The sequence below is a fragment of the Somniosus microcephalus genome, chromosome 8 (assembly GCF_052327205.1).
Source record: "Somniosus microcephalus isolate GS21.2 chromosome 8, FLI_Smic_1.0, whole genome shotgun sequence".
Lineage (NCBI taxonomy): Eukaryota > Metazoa > Chordata > Chondrichthyes > Squaliformes > Somniosidae > Somniosus > Somniosus microcephalus.
In genome coordinates, this window is record NC_140994.1 from 32,289,558 (window position 1) to 32,309,238 (window position 19,681).

Sequence of the window (19,681 nt, forward strand, 5' to 3'; positions counted from 1 at the left end):
ATGATGTCATCAGACCCGCACCATTTAATAGGGCCGGGTAACACGCGGACTTAATAGGCCCATGAGCGCAAAGTTGATTTCTGCAGCGAGATGGAAGCAACAACGGGGTCACGACCTGACACGCTGACCGCCTGCACCTGACCTGCCCAGGTACAGAAAATTCAGGCCATTGTGTTCAATTCTGGGCACCACACTTTAGGAAGGATGTAGAAGAGATTTACTAGAATGGTACCAGGGATGAGTATCCACAGTTATGTGGAGAGATGGAAAAGCTGGGGTTGTTCTCCTTGCAACGGAGAAGATTAAGAGGAGATTTGGTAGAGGTGTTCAAAATGATGTACGATTTTGATAGTGTAAATGAGGAGAAACTATTTCCAGTGGCAGGAGGGTCGGTAATTAGAGGACACAGATTTAAGGTGCTGGGCAAAAGAACTAGAGGCAACAGGAGGGCAAAAAATGTACACAGCGTGTTGTTGTGATCTGGAATGCTCTGCCTGAAAGGGTGGTGGAAGCAGATTCAATAGTAACTTTTAAAAGGGAATTGGGTAAATACTCGAAGGGAAAGAAAATTACGGGGCTATGGGGAAAGAGCAGGGGAGTGGGACTAATTGGATAGCTCTACCAAGGAGCTGGTACAGGCACGATGGGCCCAATGGCCTCCTTCTGTGGTGTATCGTGTTCTGTGATTCAATGATTCTGATACAGAATTTCTAGATTAGTGCTAACTGCTGCCAAATTTGAGCTAATTTTATGGTCTGACCTGTTTTCCATTAGATTGTTTGTCAGACAAATTTTACTTAAGAGCTACTAGAACAAGTTGTCTTTTATCTATTATCTTTGTGATTTAAGTCTCAATCTGAGGTAACATAATGTTTAGAACAGTACAATGTACTATATTTTCAAAGAATCTAGAGTGCTATGATGTGTTGAAATTCCATATGATGGATTAGATCTTTGATTATATTTACATTTCGACTGTTGTAGGAATTTAGTAGAATTACAAAGGATTATGACTTGTGTTCACACCACCAGCTGTTGATCCACAGTAGGGTGTTAGTGACGTGATATGTCACCCCTCTGAGCTGCAACTACATCAGACATGTTTGCATATAACAAAAATGTTGAGTAACTGAAGAGATGAGTGTGAAATGATGTACCCCCTAATTTTTGATGTATAACAACAATTAGGCTTTGTTCTCTTAAGACACATCTGCAGCATAGCAGAATAATACACAAACATAACGTCATGTTGTAACAGTCCTATCCTATAACTCTGCATCCTTTGACTTACCACGTGCAGTGCTGCAAGAAATCCTTTAGTGTAAATATAATTCTGCATTGGTTATGTGGGACAGATTAGTTTCATGGTAAAGTCACTGATCCTCTTTTAGTTCCTTCAACTTAATTTTGTGACTGTTGATGGATATTTTGGGCAAGTATGCTTATCCAGGCACAGTTGGATTACCGATGCTGTGCATAAAATAACTCTTCCGGTGACTCTGCTAGTGTTTTCGTGCAGAAAAATTAGGTTAGAGGTTAGGTGCAACTGTGTTGATATTTATAGTTCTGGAACCTGATTGGCTGAAATATGGTCTTCAGTGATCATAAAGCCATTCTGACGACGACTCTTTTTATAATGTGGATTCCATCTTCGAAATTCAGAAGAAACTTCTTTATCCAGAGAGTGTTGAGCATGCGTGAGGGAGTGTTTGAAGCGAATAGTATCGATGCATTTTGGGGCGGTTAGATCAGCATATGAGGGAGAAGGGAATCGAGGGTTACGCTGATAGAATTAGATGAGGAAAGACGGGGAGGAGGCTCGAGTGGAGCATAAACGCCGGCATGGACTGGTTGGGCCGATGGCCTGTTTCTGTTCTGTATATCCTATGTAATCCGGTGCAATGGATGGTGGACTGCAGGGGGCTTAAAGAAAAGTGAATAAAAATGGTTTGTAAGATAAAAGTATAGAAATGTTAGAATAGGTTATATTGGGAATACAGTAAACTTAAAATAGAACCGAGAAAATGGAGAAGAAGGCAAGAAATATGAAGATGGGGTGACTAATTGATGCTTTAATTTTTTTTTTTAATTGTTTAAGGATTTTAGTTGTATTGGATGAATATTACAGTAGCATAATCTTCCCATGACATTTGAGTAGCTTTATTACTTTAAGGTTTATTTCAGCATCACTATGCAAGCTGTGCTTTTTTAATGGCTGCCCCAGGGAGCCTGAAATTCCTTGGAGCTGCTAGCAGTTTGCACATATTTTCGCCTGTCAAATCCATGCCCACTTTTTCCACAACTCCCTGTTTGAATCTCGCCAATCATGTTTCTTCCCCTCCCACAGCAACAGAACAGCCCTACTCACAGTCACAAATTACACTCTCTGATTGTGACCATGGTGCATTATCCTTCCTCAACTTCTCTGCAGCATTTGACACATTTGGCCACACAATTCTCCTCCAACACCTCCGTTATCCAGCTCAGTGGGACTCTCCTCACTTGGTTCCATTCTTGCCTATCTAGTCATAGCCAGAGCATTTCCAGCAATGGCTTCTCTTCCTGCTCCTGCATCATTGCCTCCAGAGTCCCTCGAGCATTTATCTTTGACCCCCTCCGCTTCCTCATCTACGTGTTGCCTTTTGGTGCTGCCTTCCACAGACATGGAGTTAGCTTCCACATGTATGCCTATGACACCCAGTTCGACCTCTCCATCACTTCTCCCGACCCTTCCACTGCCTTTCTGTTGTCGGACTGCTTGTCCATCATCCAGTCTTGGATAAGCCGCAAGGTCCTCTCGCTAAACATTGGGAAGATTGAAGCCATTGCCTTCGGCTACCACCACAGAATCCGTAACCTTACAGCTGATTCCATCCCCCTCCCCAGCCACTGTCTCGATGAACCAGATTGTTCAAAACCTCAGTGACTATTCAACCCAGAGCTGAGCTTCTGATCCCATATCCTCTCCATCACAAAGACCACCTACTTCCACCTCCATAACTTTGTGCCCATCTGCTGCTGAAACCACGCTCCATGCTTTAGTCACCTCCAGACTCGACTATTCCAGTGCTCTCCTTGCCACCCTTCCATTCTCCACCCTCCATAAACTTAAGCTCATCCAAAACGCTGCTGCCCATATCTTATCCTACATTGTCATACTCGCCAATCGCCATGCCCTGTCCATCGAGAGCGACATTGGCTCCAGTTCCCCCAATTTTTCAACTTTTAAAATTCTCATTCTTGTGTATAAATCTCTTCATAGCCTTGTCCATCCCTGTCTCTGTAACCTCCACCAGCACTACAACCCCAACCCCCTCCCCCATAACTTTTCATTCCTCTGACTCTGGCCTCTTATGTATCCCCCATTCCTGTTGTTCCACAATTGGCCCCATACTCTGGAATTTGCTCTCTAAACATCTCCACCTCCCTCTTCTCCTTTAGAACCTGCCTTAAAACCCATCTGTTGGAGCAAGCTTTTAGTGACCCTTCGGTAAGACATGTGGAATTACCCCTCGCCCCGTCCAACAGGTTATAGAGTTCGGACTTGAGACTTATGAGAAATTACACCAAACACATTGGTTCCGTCTTTAACCTTTTATTGTTCCTAAGACAGAATCAAAACCCCAACCACTATTCAAGTAGTGCATAGAAGCATTCCCTCGCAATTAATATGCTCACAATTTACCATACTTAGAAGTATTCTCTCGCAATTAATATGCCCACAGTTTAATAGGTCAAACATACATAAAAATTATTCTTTAGCAATATCTAAGCTCTATGTCTGACTTTCATACATACTCTTTATCCCTGGGTGATCAGTCCAGAAAAGGTACAGTAGTAGGTTGCAAACATGGACTGGCCAGTCAAACTGCTTTCTTTGTCTCTTCTCCTTCTGAATTTCCCGCTTCTGGGTCATTTCTTTATAGTGCCTTTCAGCCCTCCCACCCCCCCCTCCTTATTTCTTCTTTCACCTCCTTCTGATAGGTCAGTTTCACTCCCAGCCTTCCCTGATTGGAGTTCCTTCTGCACGACACGTTCATGTTCCTGTGATGTGTGGGGGGGGGGGGGGGCGGGACTTCCACCCTGTCCATGCGGCCTCACAAACAAAGGACCATATGCTGACCAGTTTGAGTCCTTACAGGTAGCAGTGGTTTTATTATTTTTTTAGAATCCTACACTTCCTAATATCTCCTTATTTGGCACTGTCCCTTTTTTCCTTTCGCCTCTGTGAAGCACCTTCACATGTTTTTTTTTCTGTTTCTTTTTTCTCCCTGCCCCCAATATACGTTACTTTTCATTAACCCTTATTAAGCGGCATATGTCAAATGTTATCTTAAGTCCTCAATTAAATTCAATATTCTGCTTTTCATTTTTGCCATTCTACTCTACTCTTATCCGCTCTGCAAGGGACCTTATTTGAGTGTTGTAGTTATTCTCTGCTTACATTAAAGCTCGAATTCTGTACCAATTGGATACCAAGCACAATAAACTTAGAAAAACATCCACAGTATTTTGCTATTGTATTAGTAAAACATTATCTGTTTGTAAATTCACATTTGTATTATGTTGTTTTCAACATTCAGGAAGTTTGTCTTGCGGTATTGCCTTTTCATTTTTCACCATTTGCATATTTATAGATAGTAACTGTGATAAATCCATGTAGTGAGACATGGACTCGAAGAGGCGATATCGTAGAATTAGCACGAGTACTTTATTAACAAACAGAGTAACAAACATCATGCCTGCATCCTGGCATTTCACCTTTGCTGACGTTGACAGGAAGCAAACCTCTGACGTTAGCAGCAGCATTGGCTACAGCACCACCTGGTGGATAACCTTAATCATAACATCCCAGATTACTATATCCCTCCCCCCTTAAGATTTCAGTATGAATTTGTTAACAAACAACCATTCCTGAGGGTCACATAAGGAGTCTCCATTCATCATGTTCCATACTTGACGAATCTAACAGTTCAGTATCAATCTCTCTGGTGGCTTGCGAGCCCTTTGTGAACGTCTAACAGTAAAGTCCCTGCTTGTTTGTGGTGAAGCCACCAGCTGCTCCTGAGCAGTGCTTAGAGTATCTGACTCTGCAACGATGGTTTCCTCTTGACGAATAGGTTCCTGTGGAATTGTCTCTGTCCCTGGTGGTGGCACCACAGATGCACTTGGATAACTGGGGGCAACCCTGCCTTCAGTCATTGCATCTGGAACCTTAATTTCAATTTCCCCTTGTCTGGGAAGTATCTGATCTACATGTCTGTGTACTACCCTACCATCTCCCAATATGACCTTGTATGATACTGGACCTGTCATTGAGTCTATGAAGCCAGGAATCCACTTTGGTCCATAACTGAAATTCCTGGTAAGGACCGCATCTCCTTCTCCAAAACTTCGGCTCTTTGTTCTTTTGTCATGGTTCTCTTTTTGTTTGTTTTGTCTGTTTTCCATTTTCCTTTTTACGTCTGGGTGGACAAGGTCAAGAGTGGAGCGTAGTCTACGACCTAATAACATCTCAGCAGGAGAGAGTCCTGTGGTGGATTGAGGTGTTATTCTATAGCTGAACAGAACCCATGACACTTTGGCTGCTAAACTCCCTTCTGCACTTTTTTTCATCATCTCCTTAAATGTTTCTACGGCTCTCTCCGCAAGTCCATTCGAGGACGGATGATATGGAGCCGAGATCACCTGCACTATGCCATTTTTTCTCAAGAACTCTTTTGTCTCTGTACTCACAAAACAAGTGGCATTGTCACTCACCACGATCTCCGGTAGCCCTTGATTACTGAAGCTCCGACGCAGGCAGTTTATAGTAGTAGTGGCGGAAGCAGAATTTACAGGATAAACATCCATCCATTTGGAATGTGCATCAATGATTATGAGGAACATCTTCCCCATGAATGGACCCGCATAATCTAAGTGCAATCTTCTCCATGGTTTATCCGGCCACTCCCAGGGGTGGAGAGGAGCCGCTGCTGGTGCCTTCCGGTGTTCCTGACAAGTGCTGCATGTCTCGACTAGATTTTCTATCTCCTCATCTAGCTTTGGCCACCACAAGTAACCCCTAGCCAAGATTTTCATACGTGAGACCCCAGGATGACACTGATGTAGTTGCTCTTGGATAGACTGTCGTGCTGGCTGTGGAATAATCACTCGTGCTCCCCACAGCACGCAACCATCCTGCACACTCGGCTCTGTTTTCCTGACATTGTAGGGTGTGAAGTCAGCCCCTTCCGGATGCTGTGGCCATCCCCTCACCACATATTCTCGAACTCTAGACAGTACTGGATCTTTACCTGTCCATGTTCTTACTTGCTCTGCAGTCACAAGTGCCGTGTCAGTGTCCTCCAACATCAAAACTCTGTCCTCTGGAGCTGCACGGATAGGTGTGCCTGGCAGTGGAAGACGGCTCAAGGCATCTGCGTTCCCATGGTACTTGCCCGCCTTGTAGACGATGACATACTCATATGCCCTCAACGTCATTGCCCACCTCTGGATCTGGGGTGACATTATCTGTGGAACTGCTTTCATTTCATTGAAAAGAGAGAGAAGAGGTTTATGATCGGTGCATCTGGTGAACTTCCTGCCATATATGTACTTGTGGAACCTCTGTAACCCAAACATTACTGCTAACCCCTCTTTGTCTAACTGGGAATAGTTTTTTTCCGCTGGTGTTAGCGTTCAGGACATAAACCCTATTGGTCTTTCAGTTCCATCTTCCATGCAGTGTGAAAGAACTGCCCCCACCCCGTAAGGTGAAGCGTCACAATGATGTCTTTCTCTGCATTGTAGTGAACCAGCACATCCGACGACAGCATCAGTTTCTTGGACTGTTCAAATGAAACCCCCTGCTCCTCTCCCCACTGCCACTGTGTCTCCTTGCGCAGTAGTTTGTGAAGAGGTGCTAACACAGTTGACAAGTTTGGTAAAAACCTGTTAGAATAGTTCAGCAGTCCCAGGTAAGCTTTTAACTCAGCCACATTTGTAGGAGCAGGGGCATCCTGCAGTGCTTGTACATTCTCCTTGAGTGGATGGAGCCCGGTGGCGTCCACTCTGTGTCCCAGGAACACTGCCTCATTCCCCAGGAAAGTGCAGTTACTCCTCTTGAGCTGGAACCCTGCCCTCTCCAATCTCTCTAGTACCTCTCAGAGTGCTCAGATGCTCCTGGTCGGTTCTTCCCGTCGCCAGAATGTCATCCAGATAGATGGAAACATGTGGAATCCCTTGCAGTACACCTTCGATTGTCCTCTGGAAGATAGTTGGTCTAGATGAGACACCAAACGGTAAGCGGTTATATGTAAACAAGCCCTTGTGTGTCTTTATGGTGACATACTTCTTTGATTCGTCATCCAGTGTAATCTGCAAGTAGGCATGACTCATATCCAACTTTGTGAATTTCTTTCCTCCAGCCAGGTTTGCAAAGAGATCCTCTGTTTTGGGAATCGGATACTGCTCTAGTTTGGACACCCGATTGACTGTCAATTTATAGTCTCCACAGAGTCTTGCCGAATTGTCCCGTTTTAAAACAGGTACTATGGGAGCTGCCCATTCCAAACATTTCACTGGCTCCAGTATGTTCTCTCTCAATAGACGGTCAAGCTCAGCCTCTACCTTTGGCTTCATGACATAAGGCACAGGTCGTTGTTTAAAAAACCTTGGGCGTGCCTTCTTGTCTACATAAATCTTAGCTGGGGGGCCATTAAATGTGCCAAGTTCCTCCTTGAACACATTCTCATGTTCACTCAACACTGCTTGCAAAGTCAACTGGTTGCCCGCATCTATTTGATGTACTGCTCCCCAGTCTAATTTAAGTTCTTTTATCCAGCCCCGACCTAACAGGTTTGGTCCGGTACCCGATACTATAACTACAGGTAGCTGTTCCACTGTGTCCCTGTGTTGCACAGTTACCTTAGCTGTACCTAATGTCGCTACTCGTTCACCTGTATATGTTTTAAGATGCAGGGAGCAAGGCTTTAACTATGGAACTTCTGCACGGTTCCACAATTTTGAGTACTCTGCCTTGTTCATTATGGTCACGCCGCATCCTGTATCCACTTCAAAGTTCACCTTAGAGTCATTTACTGTCAGTTGCAATGTGATAGCCACTTTTGGAATGTTCTCTAACATGCTATACATTATGAACATGTCCTCAGCTTCCCCGCTGATGTGGTGTGCTCCATGTTTTTTCACTTCTCTCCCTTGGTTTTGCTGTCCTCCTCCTTTTGGTTTGGATTCCTCCACAGGCGATTTTGCCCTGCAAGCTCGTTTTATGTGGCCTTGTTTCCCACACTTGTAGCACTTTTCCTCCAGAAACCGGCATTCACTCACCAGGTGATCGCCCTTGCATCTATAACATGCCTTCACACGCTCACGTTGTGGTTTCTGACGCATGTTCAACTTGTGCACAACAACCTGACCTGCAACTTGCGTAGCATTAGCCCTGTCTGAACCCTGTATTTCTTTTACATCTCGGTTCGCTGTCTCTATTGCTTGAGCAAGTTCCAATGCTTTTTCATAAGTAAGCCCAGTCTCGGATAATAATCTACGCTGCATTCGGTCGTCCATAATTCCGCAAAACAAGCCTATCTCGCAGCATTTCCTTCAGGTTGTTCCCATAATTGCAATCTTGTGCTAATTTACGCAACACCGCTACATAGTCCATTACGCTCTCTTCCTCTTTCCTGTTCCTTGAATTAAACTTGAACCGCTGTACAATCTCACTAGGCTTAGGGTTGAAATGTTCTTTTAGCAAAGCCACTAATTCAACAAATGATTTGTCTCCAGGCTTTTCAGGACTGAGCAGATTCTTCATCAAACTGTAGGTTTGGCTTCCCACTGAACTAAGCAGAATGGCTTTCCTTTTTCCGGCATCATTTATTTCATTTGCTTCAAAAAAATAACCCAACACTTCACAGTATTCCTCCCAGGTTTGTGCTTGACTATCAAAAGTGGAAACCGTTCCTACCGTGGCAGCCATGCTCTCTTCCAACTGGTAGCTAACTGCAGCTCGTGATTTTGTTGTTTAAACGTCCTGGCAAACTTTTCTTTATCCAGGGTCCTGTTTTACCTCGTCGCCAAATGTGATAGATCCATGTAGTGAGACAAGGACTCGAAGAGGCGATATCGTAGAATTAGCACGAGTACTTTATTAACAAACAGAGTAACAAACATCATGCCTGCATCCTGGCATTTCACCTTTGCTGACGTTGACAGGAAGCAAACCTCTGACCTTAGCAGCAGCATTGGCTACAGCACCACCTGGTGGATAACCTTAATCATAACATCCCAGATTATTATAGTAACAAAGAAATCAGACAATCAGTACCTTTTACTTAATGGTGTTGATTCTTTTTGGGGAAACATGTAAAATCGTACCATAACCAAAGGGTTAACCTGGTAGCTTTCATTATCAAGCATTAAAGAAAACAGAAAACTCGGCCATTAGCAAATGCACGACCCGTACTCCGTTACTTACTGATAACAGTGAAATGCAGCTATCTTACTTTAAAATGTGGTTCTGCCTTGAGTGATATGCAGGTTTCTTCAAATTTTGTTACTCCTATACTGTATATTTTAAAATATGAATTGTAGAAATCGTGCCATTTTCCAAGTAGCTTTCTCCCCTCCCAGTCTGTTCACTTTTTTTCTGTTCAATTTTTTTATTTTATTGCCACAGTGAAAGTGAGGGAGAAAATAAGCATTTTTGCTACAAGCTACACATGTTACTAGAAAATAACTCCAGTTAATATAGATAATCTGATGATTACTAAAATTATGTAAGGAAAATGCAGATTAATTATTATAACTTTGATACATTAACTGCAGTTCTGAGGTCTTGTTTATTGAAGAATTGACACTAATTTCTGGTGTTCTGCATTATGTACTTCTATATTCAGAATGTCCTTTGTTGGAGGAAATAACATAAAATCAAATAACTTTGACTAATTTTTAAAAAAATGTCCTTTCTCTGATCGCCGATAATAGTATTTTGACATTGGACTACTCTACTAGAATTATCTTAAAAATGCAATGATGCACCACAAATTAATCAAAACTGAATGACACATACTCAACCCTTTTTCTAAACTAAAATGCAAATGTCTGTAAAAATTAAACTGCCAGGTAATGTTTTAAAATCCTTCCTTTTAAACTTCTAAAATCCTTCCTTTTAAACTTCTCTCTCTAATGTGAGAAAATATGTACAGTAAGGAATTAATTAAATTATTGCTTATGTGGAGAGACTACTGTACAGAAACTTTTTGTTGTGGCCAACCAACTAACTGGAATCTGATACTAAAAACAGTAATGCAAAGTAAAAAATCTCTTGTGTGATTGCATTGCCAAGTTCTGTGTATTGTATTCTCATTATGAAAGTAAAAAAAAAATTGAACTGAGCCACGCTGTTACTCTGATTATGGCATTTGCTAAAGTTTATGATGAAATGTAAATACAAAATTTGTATTTGTGACCCTCGTACATGTCTTAATTACCTTCAGACTCTACTATTTAAAAAGGGTGGTAGAGAGAAAACGGGGAATTATAGCCTGACCTCAGTAGTGGGGAAAATGCTGGAGTCCATTGTAAAAGATGTAATAGCAGAGCACTTGAAAAACAGTGACAGGATCGGACAAAGTCAACATGGATTTACAAAAGGTAAATCATGCTTGACTAATCTACTGGAATTTTTTGAGGATGTAACTGGTAGAATAGATAAGGGAGAACCAGTGGATGTGGTGTATTTGGACTTTCAGAAGGCTTTCGATAAGGTCCCGCATAAGAGATTGGCGTGCAAAGTTAAAGCACATGGGATTGGGGGTAAGGTACTGTCTTGGATAGAGAACTGGTTGGCAGACGGGAAGCAAAGAGTTGGAATAAACGGGTCTTTTTCCGAGTGGCAGGCAGTGACTAGTGGGGTACCGCAGGGATTGGTGCTAGGACCCCAGCTGTTCACAATATATATAAATGATCTAGACGAGGGAACTAGATGTAATATCTCCAAGTTTGCAGATGACACAAAGCTGGGTGGGCGTGTGTGCTATGAGGAGGATGCTGAGAAACTCCAGTACGATTTGGACAGGTTGGGTGATTGGGCAGATGCATGGCAAATGCAGTTTAATGTGGATAAATGCGAGGTTATCCACTTTGGTGGCAAAAACAGGAAGACAGATTATTATCTGAACGGCAATAGATTGGGAAAAGGGGAAGTGCAACGAGACCTGGGTGTCCTTGTGCACCAGTCGCTGAAGGTAAGCATGCAGATGCAGCAGGCGGTTAAGAAGGCAAATGGTATGTTGGCCTTCATAACGAGAGGATTTGAGTACATGAGCAAGGATGTCTTGCTGCAGTTGTACAGGGCCTTGGTGAGACCACACCTTGAGTATTGTGTGCAGTTTTGGTCACCTTATCTGAGGAAGGATGTTCTTGCCATGGAGAGAGTGCAGCGAAGATTCACCAGACTGATACCTGGGATGGCAGGAATGACATATGAGGAGAGATTGGGTAGATTAGGCTTATATTCGCTGGAGTTTAGAAGAATGAGAGGGGATCTCATTGAAACTTATAAAATTCTAACAGGACTAGACAGACTAGATGTAGGAAGGATGTTCCCGATGGCGGGGGAGTCCAGAACCAGGGGTCACAGTCTAAGGATAAGGGGTAAGCCATTTAGGACAGAGATGAGGAGGAATTTCTTCACCCAGAGAGTGGTGAACCTGTGGAATTCTCTGCCACAAAGGGCAGTTGAGGCCAATTCATTAAATATATTCAAGAAGGAGTTGGATATATTTCTTGAGGCTAACGGGATCAAGGGATATGGGGAGAAAGCAGGGACAGGGTAGTGAATTTGGATGATCAGCCATGATCTCATTAAATGGCGGAGCGGGCTCGAGGGACCAAATGGCCTACTCCTGCTCCTATCTTCTATGTTTCTATTCCAAAGCATTCTGACCCCTACTAAATCCTACTCATGTTAAACCTGACCTACATTGGTTTCCCGTTCCCCAATGCATTAAATTTAAAATCCTGGTACTTATCTTAAAATTCCTCCTTGGACTCCATATCGCTGCAATCTCCTCCAGCGCTACATTGTTCTCGCTCCTCTCCCCAGAACACACCATTCATCTGACTCTGGACTTTTGCGCGCTTCCCCACCTCACCCCACCCCTTTCCTTGTCCCACCACCGGTAAGAGCCTTCAGCTGCTCGAGTCCTACTCTTCGGGATTCTCTTCCTAAACCGCTCTGCCCCCCTCTTCCCCCTTTTAAACTCTTTCTCAAAACAAATGTCTTTGACCAAGCCTTTGGACACCCTTCCTAATCTTCCCCTTCCTGGCTTGGTGTCTGTTTTCCTTGGACCTATCTGCGAAGTACCTTGTGGCATTAAAAGTGCAATATAAATTCAGTTTGTCGCTGCTGCCAGCAACAGCAGCAGCACAAGACCTTGAGTTTTAGGCACAGTATCACGGGGACAGCAGTTTGCATCAAGTATTTAATATGAAGCTTGACTACCCATGGAGTACCATGCCCCAGGTATCGCTTCAGAAAAAAATAATAACACAGTTCTCAATTTAGGGGACTTTTTTTGAATATTTACACAAGTTCAAGATCCTTCGTGCATGGGAAATGAAGTATTTTTTGTCTTCCATACAGCCAGCAATTATTTCGAAAGCAATCTCTTTGCAACAGTGAAGATGACTTTTTAAAGGATGGGGAATGAATGCAGTGGATACTATATGCTGCACAGTTACTTGTACTGCAGTTGAATTTTGTAGTTGGTGTATAGTTGAGTTAAGTTGCTAGTCATTAATTATGTGAAGTGCATGGTTTCTGCTGTTCTTAATGTTGACTTCAAGAAGCTATTGTAACATTTGAAATGTGCTTTCTAACGTTGTGGGATTTGGCAAATCATTTTGCTTGGGTTTGTCAGTAGAAAGCAAAGATTGGTAACTGTCATTTGGGTTGTTTCCAGTTATGCGAGTACATTTTAATGGGTTTAATTGGTGTTTTTAGTTGTGTGAGTAATGCATTATGGCTGTGCTAATCAGTTGTGCTAATTATGGTGAAAGTAGAGTTGCAGACAAAATAACAACGCCATATTCCCACTTCTAGTGGAATTATCATCCGTACTTTCTGCTGTACCTCATATTTTACTCTTCAACCATTATGTTAATTTCTCTTAAAGAATTTAAGTAGTAAAAGGATTATTCTACTTTACATGCACTGAGTACTTTTGGAAATATGTGCAGGTATTCCTGGTTCATAGATCAGATGAGTTATGGCAATTTCAGTTGAGTTACAACATTCCATTAGACCGTTCTAATTTGACCGTTTCAGCTTTGAGAATCTGTAAAAGTTGAGCCAATACAATTGCAGACTGAATAGAAACACTTCACAAAATGGCTTTGAAACTAAATGCCATGAAGTATATGTTTTATTCTCTCAGCTTCTTATGTCATCCGTGTGACCAATCTCGCTTTTTCACAATTTTGGATGGATTTGTACTCCATAGGAGGTCACTTTGGAAGAGGAGGCAGGGAAGGATTAACATGCAGCTAAATTGGCTTTAGAAACAATACTCGCTGGAGCAATTTAACCATTGAAGTAGATTTCACACATTTAGCACAAGATGGTGCTGCAGTATTGTGTATATAGTTGAATGTATCTGCTGAAATTGGACTACAGCTGCTCTAATGACTGATTAGTCAGCACAGCATTTTGATTTGTCTGTCAAATATCTGGGTTGCAAATGTGTACTTTTTAGTAGTTCCTGCCAATAATACACCAACCAACAGTAATGTGTGAATGAGGAAACAAAATGGCATGCGACAAACTTCACATTGTGACTTTTAATTACAGGAAAACTTGCAGACGCTGGGCATAGAAATAGAACGTCTGATCAAGTGCCAGCATGAACTGGAGCAGCAACTAAAGCACTGAATTGGCACAGTTCTCCGTTTAAGCAACTCCATTGTGAATTCAAGGGAACAGGTGCTGGACAGGCAGAGATCACACATCACTCATGACTCAGACAAGTATATCTTATCTGCACTCCACAAGAAGATAATGTTGCTTCCACCGACACGCAGGTTTGGAACATTCAGTATGCTGCATTGAACTGACTTTTGTGAAACCTTACCTTCTGAAGCAAGTTTTATGTTAACACTTCCAAGTTACCATACACATTACTGTAATCTGGTACAAAAATAATGAAAGAAGACTGCTACAATCTGCCCAGAATAACGACTAGTGGATGTTGACCATTCTTCTGTGCTCTTTGTTGCTCTTAAAGCAATGAATATTGTGCATCCTTACATGAGGATGGTTTATCATGAAGTTTTTGGGGCTATAGTGCAATTATACAATGGAACTCCTGGACATTTTTAGCTGACAACCTAAGTGATTTTTAATTTTAGAGCTCATTTGATTTATTGGTAAGCTACATTCATACAATGCTGAGGCAAATAAAGTGCATATTCATCCTACTGTCTGTCAAATTTTGCTTCCTTGCTTTGACACTAAAAGTACTTAATGATACAACTTTTCTGGAAGTGAAATATTTCATTTCCATGTGTTATTGTAGTATGAATGCATTATGTCTGATAGACCAAAATAGTGATGTACTCAATGCAGTTAACCAACCCACAAATCAAAGCTACTGAAGCGGTTATGATATTTGACTATTGATTGATCATATGCCTCTGTGGGGAAAAAAAGTTTCAAATACTATAATAGCAATATTATCATAGAATGTTATCAAAGCTGATATTGGAAAATTGTTCAGGTCTTTTTTAATAAGAGGTTTCGAAAGAAGGGTGATTAAGGTTTGTGAGAAAGGAACTGAAGATGGTGTCCAGAACTCTGACTTCTGTGATTAATAACTAGTTGCCCAGCTTTCTTACAAATAATGTGCATTGACCAATGTATCAACTTCAAATTCCTCAATCGGTGAATTAATACGACCGTTTAATCAGCATTCTGACGATTGTACGAGCGTTGACTATTTTATAAGAAACCAAATTATTCCCTGCAAAATGTAATGGAAATGCACTTTAAATTCAAATTATTATCTTCCAAATTGCACAGTACATATCTATTATTGTCATAGTACAAACTCTGTATTTCGATTTTTTTTTTTTTTCATTTTTATTTTTTATTTTTTTTTCTCCAACTTCAGTTAATTTTTTGCAGTCTATTCACCATATGTTCCGCAAGTGACGTGGTAGTTTATTTTGGAAATTAATTTGTAAAATTAAGTTGTAGATATGTTTCTGTATAAAGAGGACAGTTTTTCAAGTTTTAATCTATATTATGTATATATGGCATATTGGATTAATAAATTACATTTTGTGTCCTATTTTGCTGTTGCGTTAGCTTATCAGAAGAATAACCTCATTCATAATTTATTTTAGTCTGTATAACATTTATTTGTAAAGGGAAGTGAATTCCACTAAATTCGCTTGAATCTAAATATTAGAACATGGGTATTCATCCAGTATCTTGGAAGCTGTATGTGGCTCTTCTATGGCTGAAGTATGATTCCTTGACTTTTTCTTTAGTTTCTACCCCATGTCTTAAGTTATTATGTGAGAGGTGCAGAATAACAAAGAATGCAATCAGCCAAAACAAAACACACAACATTCCTTCCATTTTGAATTAACTAATCATTTGATCCAGCAGGGGGCTTCCCAGTAAGAAAGAAGGAAGAACTTGCATTTATATAGCTCCTTTTCCAACCTGAGGACGTCCCAAAGCACTTTACAGCCAATGAAGAACTTTAGAATTGCAGTCACTGTTGTAATGTAGGAAACGCGGCAGCCAATTTGTGCACAGCAAGGTCCCACAAACAGCAATGTGAGAATGACCAGATCATCTGTTTTAGTGATGTTGTTTGAGGGATAAATATAAGCCAGAACACCGGGGAGAACTCCCCTGCTTTTCTTCGAATAGTGCCAAGGGAGCTTTTACGCCCACCTGAGAGCAGACTCTGTTTAACGTCTCATCCAAAAGACGGTACATTCTGCATCTTTGCCAATTTGTTTAATGAGATTTAGGATGTAACACTGCTGCTACTGCCACAAGCACAAACCTTCAGTGTTACTGGCATCTGTGGCAGAAATCAAGTCTGGTGTTACCTTGAGTGGCTGTGCTGCTTGGGTTTGAAACCTCAAGTCACTGCTGGTAACTGTGCGAGAGAGAATGATGTGGATGAAATGAGCAGTTGCGTGGAAGGCGAGAGAATAAATGGGGCATGAGGAGATTCATTGGAGAGGCGGTCATAAAGGATGAGGGGAGTATGTCTGAGGTGGAGGTTCTTTTTTAAACCCCTATTTAGAAAAATACACACTCGGCTGTAATTAAGTTTTCCACTTAGAAAAGTTTTGCTACCAATTGAATGTCTCAAGCCTACAGTAATTTGAGAAGTACCATTTATGTTACTCTCTTGTAGATAGTGTCATTCATGTTTATTCCATGTCCAAGCATTTTAATTTGCTCTTGGAGAAGAATGCGAGAGATAGACTGATAGCCCAATTATAATGCACAACTGCAGACATCAGCAGTAACTTTGCATTATAAATGCTGCAATATTGTTCCCTTAAACTTCAGTGAGACGCACCTGAGGAATTAATTTTCAGACTTTGAAGCATAAAATGGCATCCTTCCTCTGTCTTCGTGCTCTTATAACTCTGGTGCAGCATGACACTAAAGGTAGCGGTAACAAAAAAAGTCCACAGGCTGAATTGTTAAAGCCTCTGACTTCCCCTCGACAGGTAATGAAGTGCTTTCACTACCATTCACTGGTATGGAGCTTCTCTAACTACTGGGAAAGTTAGCAGAGGAAAAGGGGAAATGGTTTAAAATGATTTTATTGAAAGCCTTCCTTATTAAATGAAGGCTTTGAGCCGGTGTATCCTACATTGCTATACTTGCTCTTCATCTTAACTTAAATTTGGGCTTGGTGGGGTGATGTGGTTGTGCCTACTGACGATGCATTCTGCATCATGATCTTTATATTTTGAGGTGAGTGGATATTTTGATACCTAATAATGCTTTGGGATGGGAGAGGAGAAAAACCTCTTTCAACCTCTGAATCTAAAGGATGGAGAACAATTTGGTTTTGCTCATCCAGCAATAGGCAAATTCCTTTTAATAAATGTAATGTCTCTTGCTTCAAATCTGGTTGCTTTCCATGTTAATTCCATCCTAAACTTGCACTTTTCACATCGCTAGGATGTGCTCAAATCCATAGCGGGCTTGAATGTAGAACTTCTGACTCCGCCTAGGATATCTTGCTGCTTAACCACACCAAGTTAAAAATGTCATACCTTTCTGTCAACTAATAGACTATCTCCTAGAGAACCATTCTGACAAGCAAGTTAACAAAATGCTGTAGAGTTTTAAGAAACTGCACATAAACTTGAATGTAGCTCCTAATTTGCCAGCCATCCTAGGCAGAGTTTCTCTTGAACCACAATTTGCTTTAAGAGACCAAAGTGGAGATATCCTTCCTCCTAGTGTATTGCCATGCACCAGCAGTCATTTAGTCACTACCTCTCCAATCGTGAAATACTAACTCACTGGGCAGAAACCAACACATTGCAAGTGAGTGGGACTTTTCCAAATTGAATAAGTAGGTGTGACCATTCCCTTCATTTTAATGGAATCCTGTAATTCAGGTAAATCAATTACTTGTCAGTGTAAAGAGGTGAAGAACTTTCTTCTTTAGTGATTTGTTTAGGCTAGAAACTTGATTTATTATTTTCTTGTCCTAAGAAAAAGGGTTTTTTGGCCCATACTGCTCTTTAACTATTTAACCTGCAAGTTCAAGATGGTGAAATTTGAGTATTTCCCTACAGCTGTAAGATATCCCATCAAAAATATGAGGTTTTTGCACTTCCAGCAGCTGGCATACAGCAACATTACCAGAATCCTTACAAGTTTATTGCTCAATGTGTGGACCAGTAAGATTAGACGATTAACAAGAAATCGTCTTCAACGGCCTGATAGTCACGTCAAATAAGACCGGGAGGAGGGTGAGAGAGGGTAAAAGTGGTCTGGCCATTTACCAAATCCCAGAATGCAGAATCCCCTTCTGTGCATGGGACCTTCTCTGATCACTTAATACATATGACAGCCTTTGCTCAATGACCAATTCCTTGTAGGAGCGAGTTTGATAGTGCTGATAGGTTGAGGTGTATGACTTTGGAACAGTCTTTATGCCGTCATGACACACTGGGCTAGGATGGGCTGAGTTCTACCCGCCGTGATGTTGAACATTGTAGCGAGCTGCTTGTTTCAACATCAAGGACAGTCCAGTAGGCAAAGCTAGCAACAGGAGGATCCGCAGGCATAGCCAGCAGCCTACCAGCAGGCGCAGCCAACAGCCTACCAGCAGGAGAAGCCAACAGGCGGAGCCAGCAGTCCACCAGCAGGCGGAGCCAGCAGCCTACCAGTATTATTTCATCCAATAAAGTTCATTCTGGCTCGTTTCCCTCTAACTAGTCTAAATTACCTCATATTTCGTACTTATTTTCATTTATAAAGTGATAATTGGTTCATGCAGAAAGAAAATTAAGCGCTGTTATCAGCACTGCCCTTCGAAGTAGTTCTGTTCTAAAATTTACATATACAAATTATTGTTTGAATTACAGCGGATTGCGTGGCAACATAGTGGCTGACGACTCATTTTAAAGTCCGCTTTGTATTCGGCGTTGAGCCGAGAAACTGCTGTAACCGTTTATCTTTCATTTTTGTACCCAGTCTTTCTAAATATTGCATTACATCATACGCAGGTCAAAATGGAAAAACATAACCATCAACTGTTATCAGACAAACAAGACTGTTCTATCGGCTCGTTTAAAGCCGAGGTTTCTTGGAATATTTTGTCATCTCATCCGTTTTAAAAGAAAGATCAGAACTGGTGGAGAATACGGTACGTTTTCGATCTGGGTTTTGCCACTGTTAATGGGATGTGATGTGAGGGCGGCGGGGTGTTGAATAAGAACGGTTGTTATTTTAACCTTTCTCGGTTTGTTTTACTAAGTCAGCGAGGAATGTTATAGCTGCCAAACAAACAGTAAGTGTAGCTACCGCACCGAGGAATATTGGTAAATATCCTCACACTGGTTCTGAGGCAACCAGCCTGAATAATAAAACGGTGTGAGGGCCAAATAAAGCCTAAGAGTGCAACACACTTTGGGAGCCTCGAGTTAACGTTGTGTAACCGAATTATCTTGTTTTTAAACTGTGTGTAATCTGCATAGCTACTACTAATGTAATATTCGTCGTAAGCAAACGTATCAAACCGCTTCAGTGGGGTTAGAAGCGGCGGTAATCGCGTTTTTATATATTTCTGGTAAGAAAGAATACGTATCGAAATTTGTCATTTGTCACAGAAAGCAAGCAGCGGACAGAGTTGTGAACTATACAATTTTTACCTTAAAATCTGCAAATTGTTCAGTACGTGTAAATAAAATCGAACTGATACCAAGTGTACATATTACAAACTCAAATGCTACCAGAAAACCACCCACAGAAACAAACTACTTGTACTGAACCCATTTATTAGCACTCTACACCAACAAGCCTTATCATATTCCAGCGTCTCGCCTACTGTTAGTAAATGATAGGGAGCCGCGGCCCACCGGGCGCTCAGACTTTTCACTAAGTTACAGAAACGTACACATG

General features: G+C 41.6%; 1 protein-coding gene across 4 annotated transcripts in view; it reads left to right on the top strand.

Moving 5' to 3' along the window:
* ccdc186 (coiled-coil domain-containing protein 186) overlaps window positions 1–15,350 on the top strand; it is a 128,930-nt gene extending 113,580 nt beyond the window's left edge. For all 4 annotated transcript variants that reach the window (XM_085994447.1, XM_085994446.1, XM_085994451.1 and 1 more), the window contains one exon: window positions 13,853–15,350. In XM_085994447.1, coding sequence (XP_085850573.1) covers window positions 13,853–13,933 — 81 coding nt within the window. In that variant the 3' untranslated portion in view covers window positions 13,934–15,350. The remainder of the gene's footprint in view (window positions 1–13,852) is intronic.
* Window positions 15,351–19,681: the final 4,331 nt, after the last annotated feature.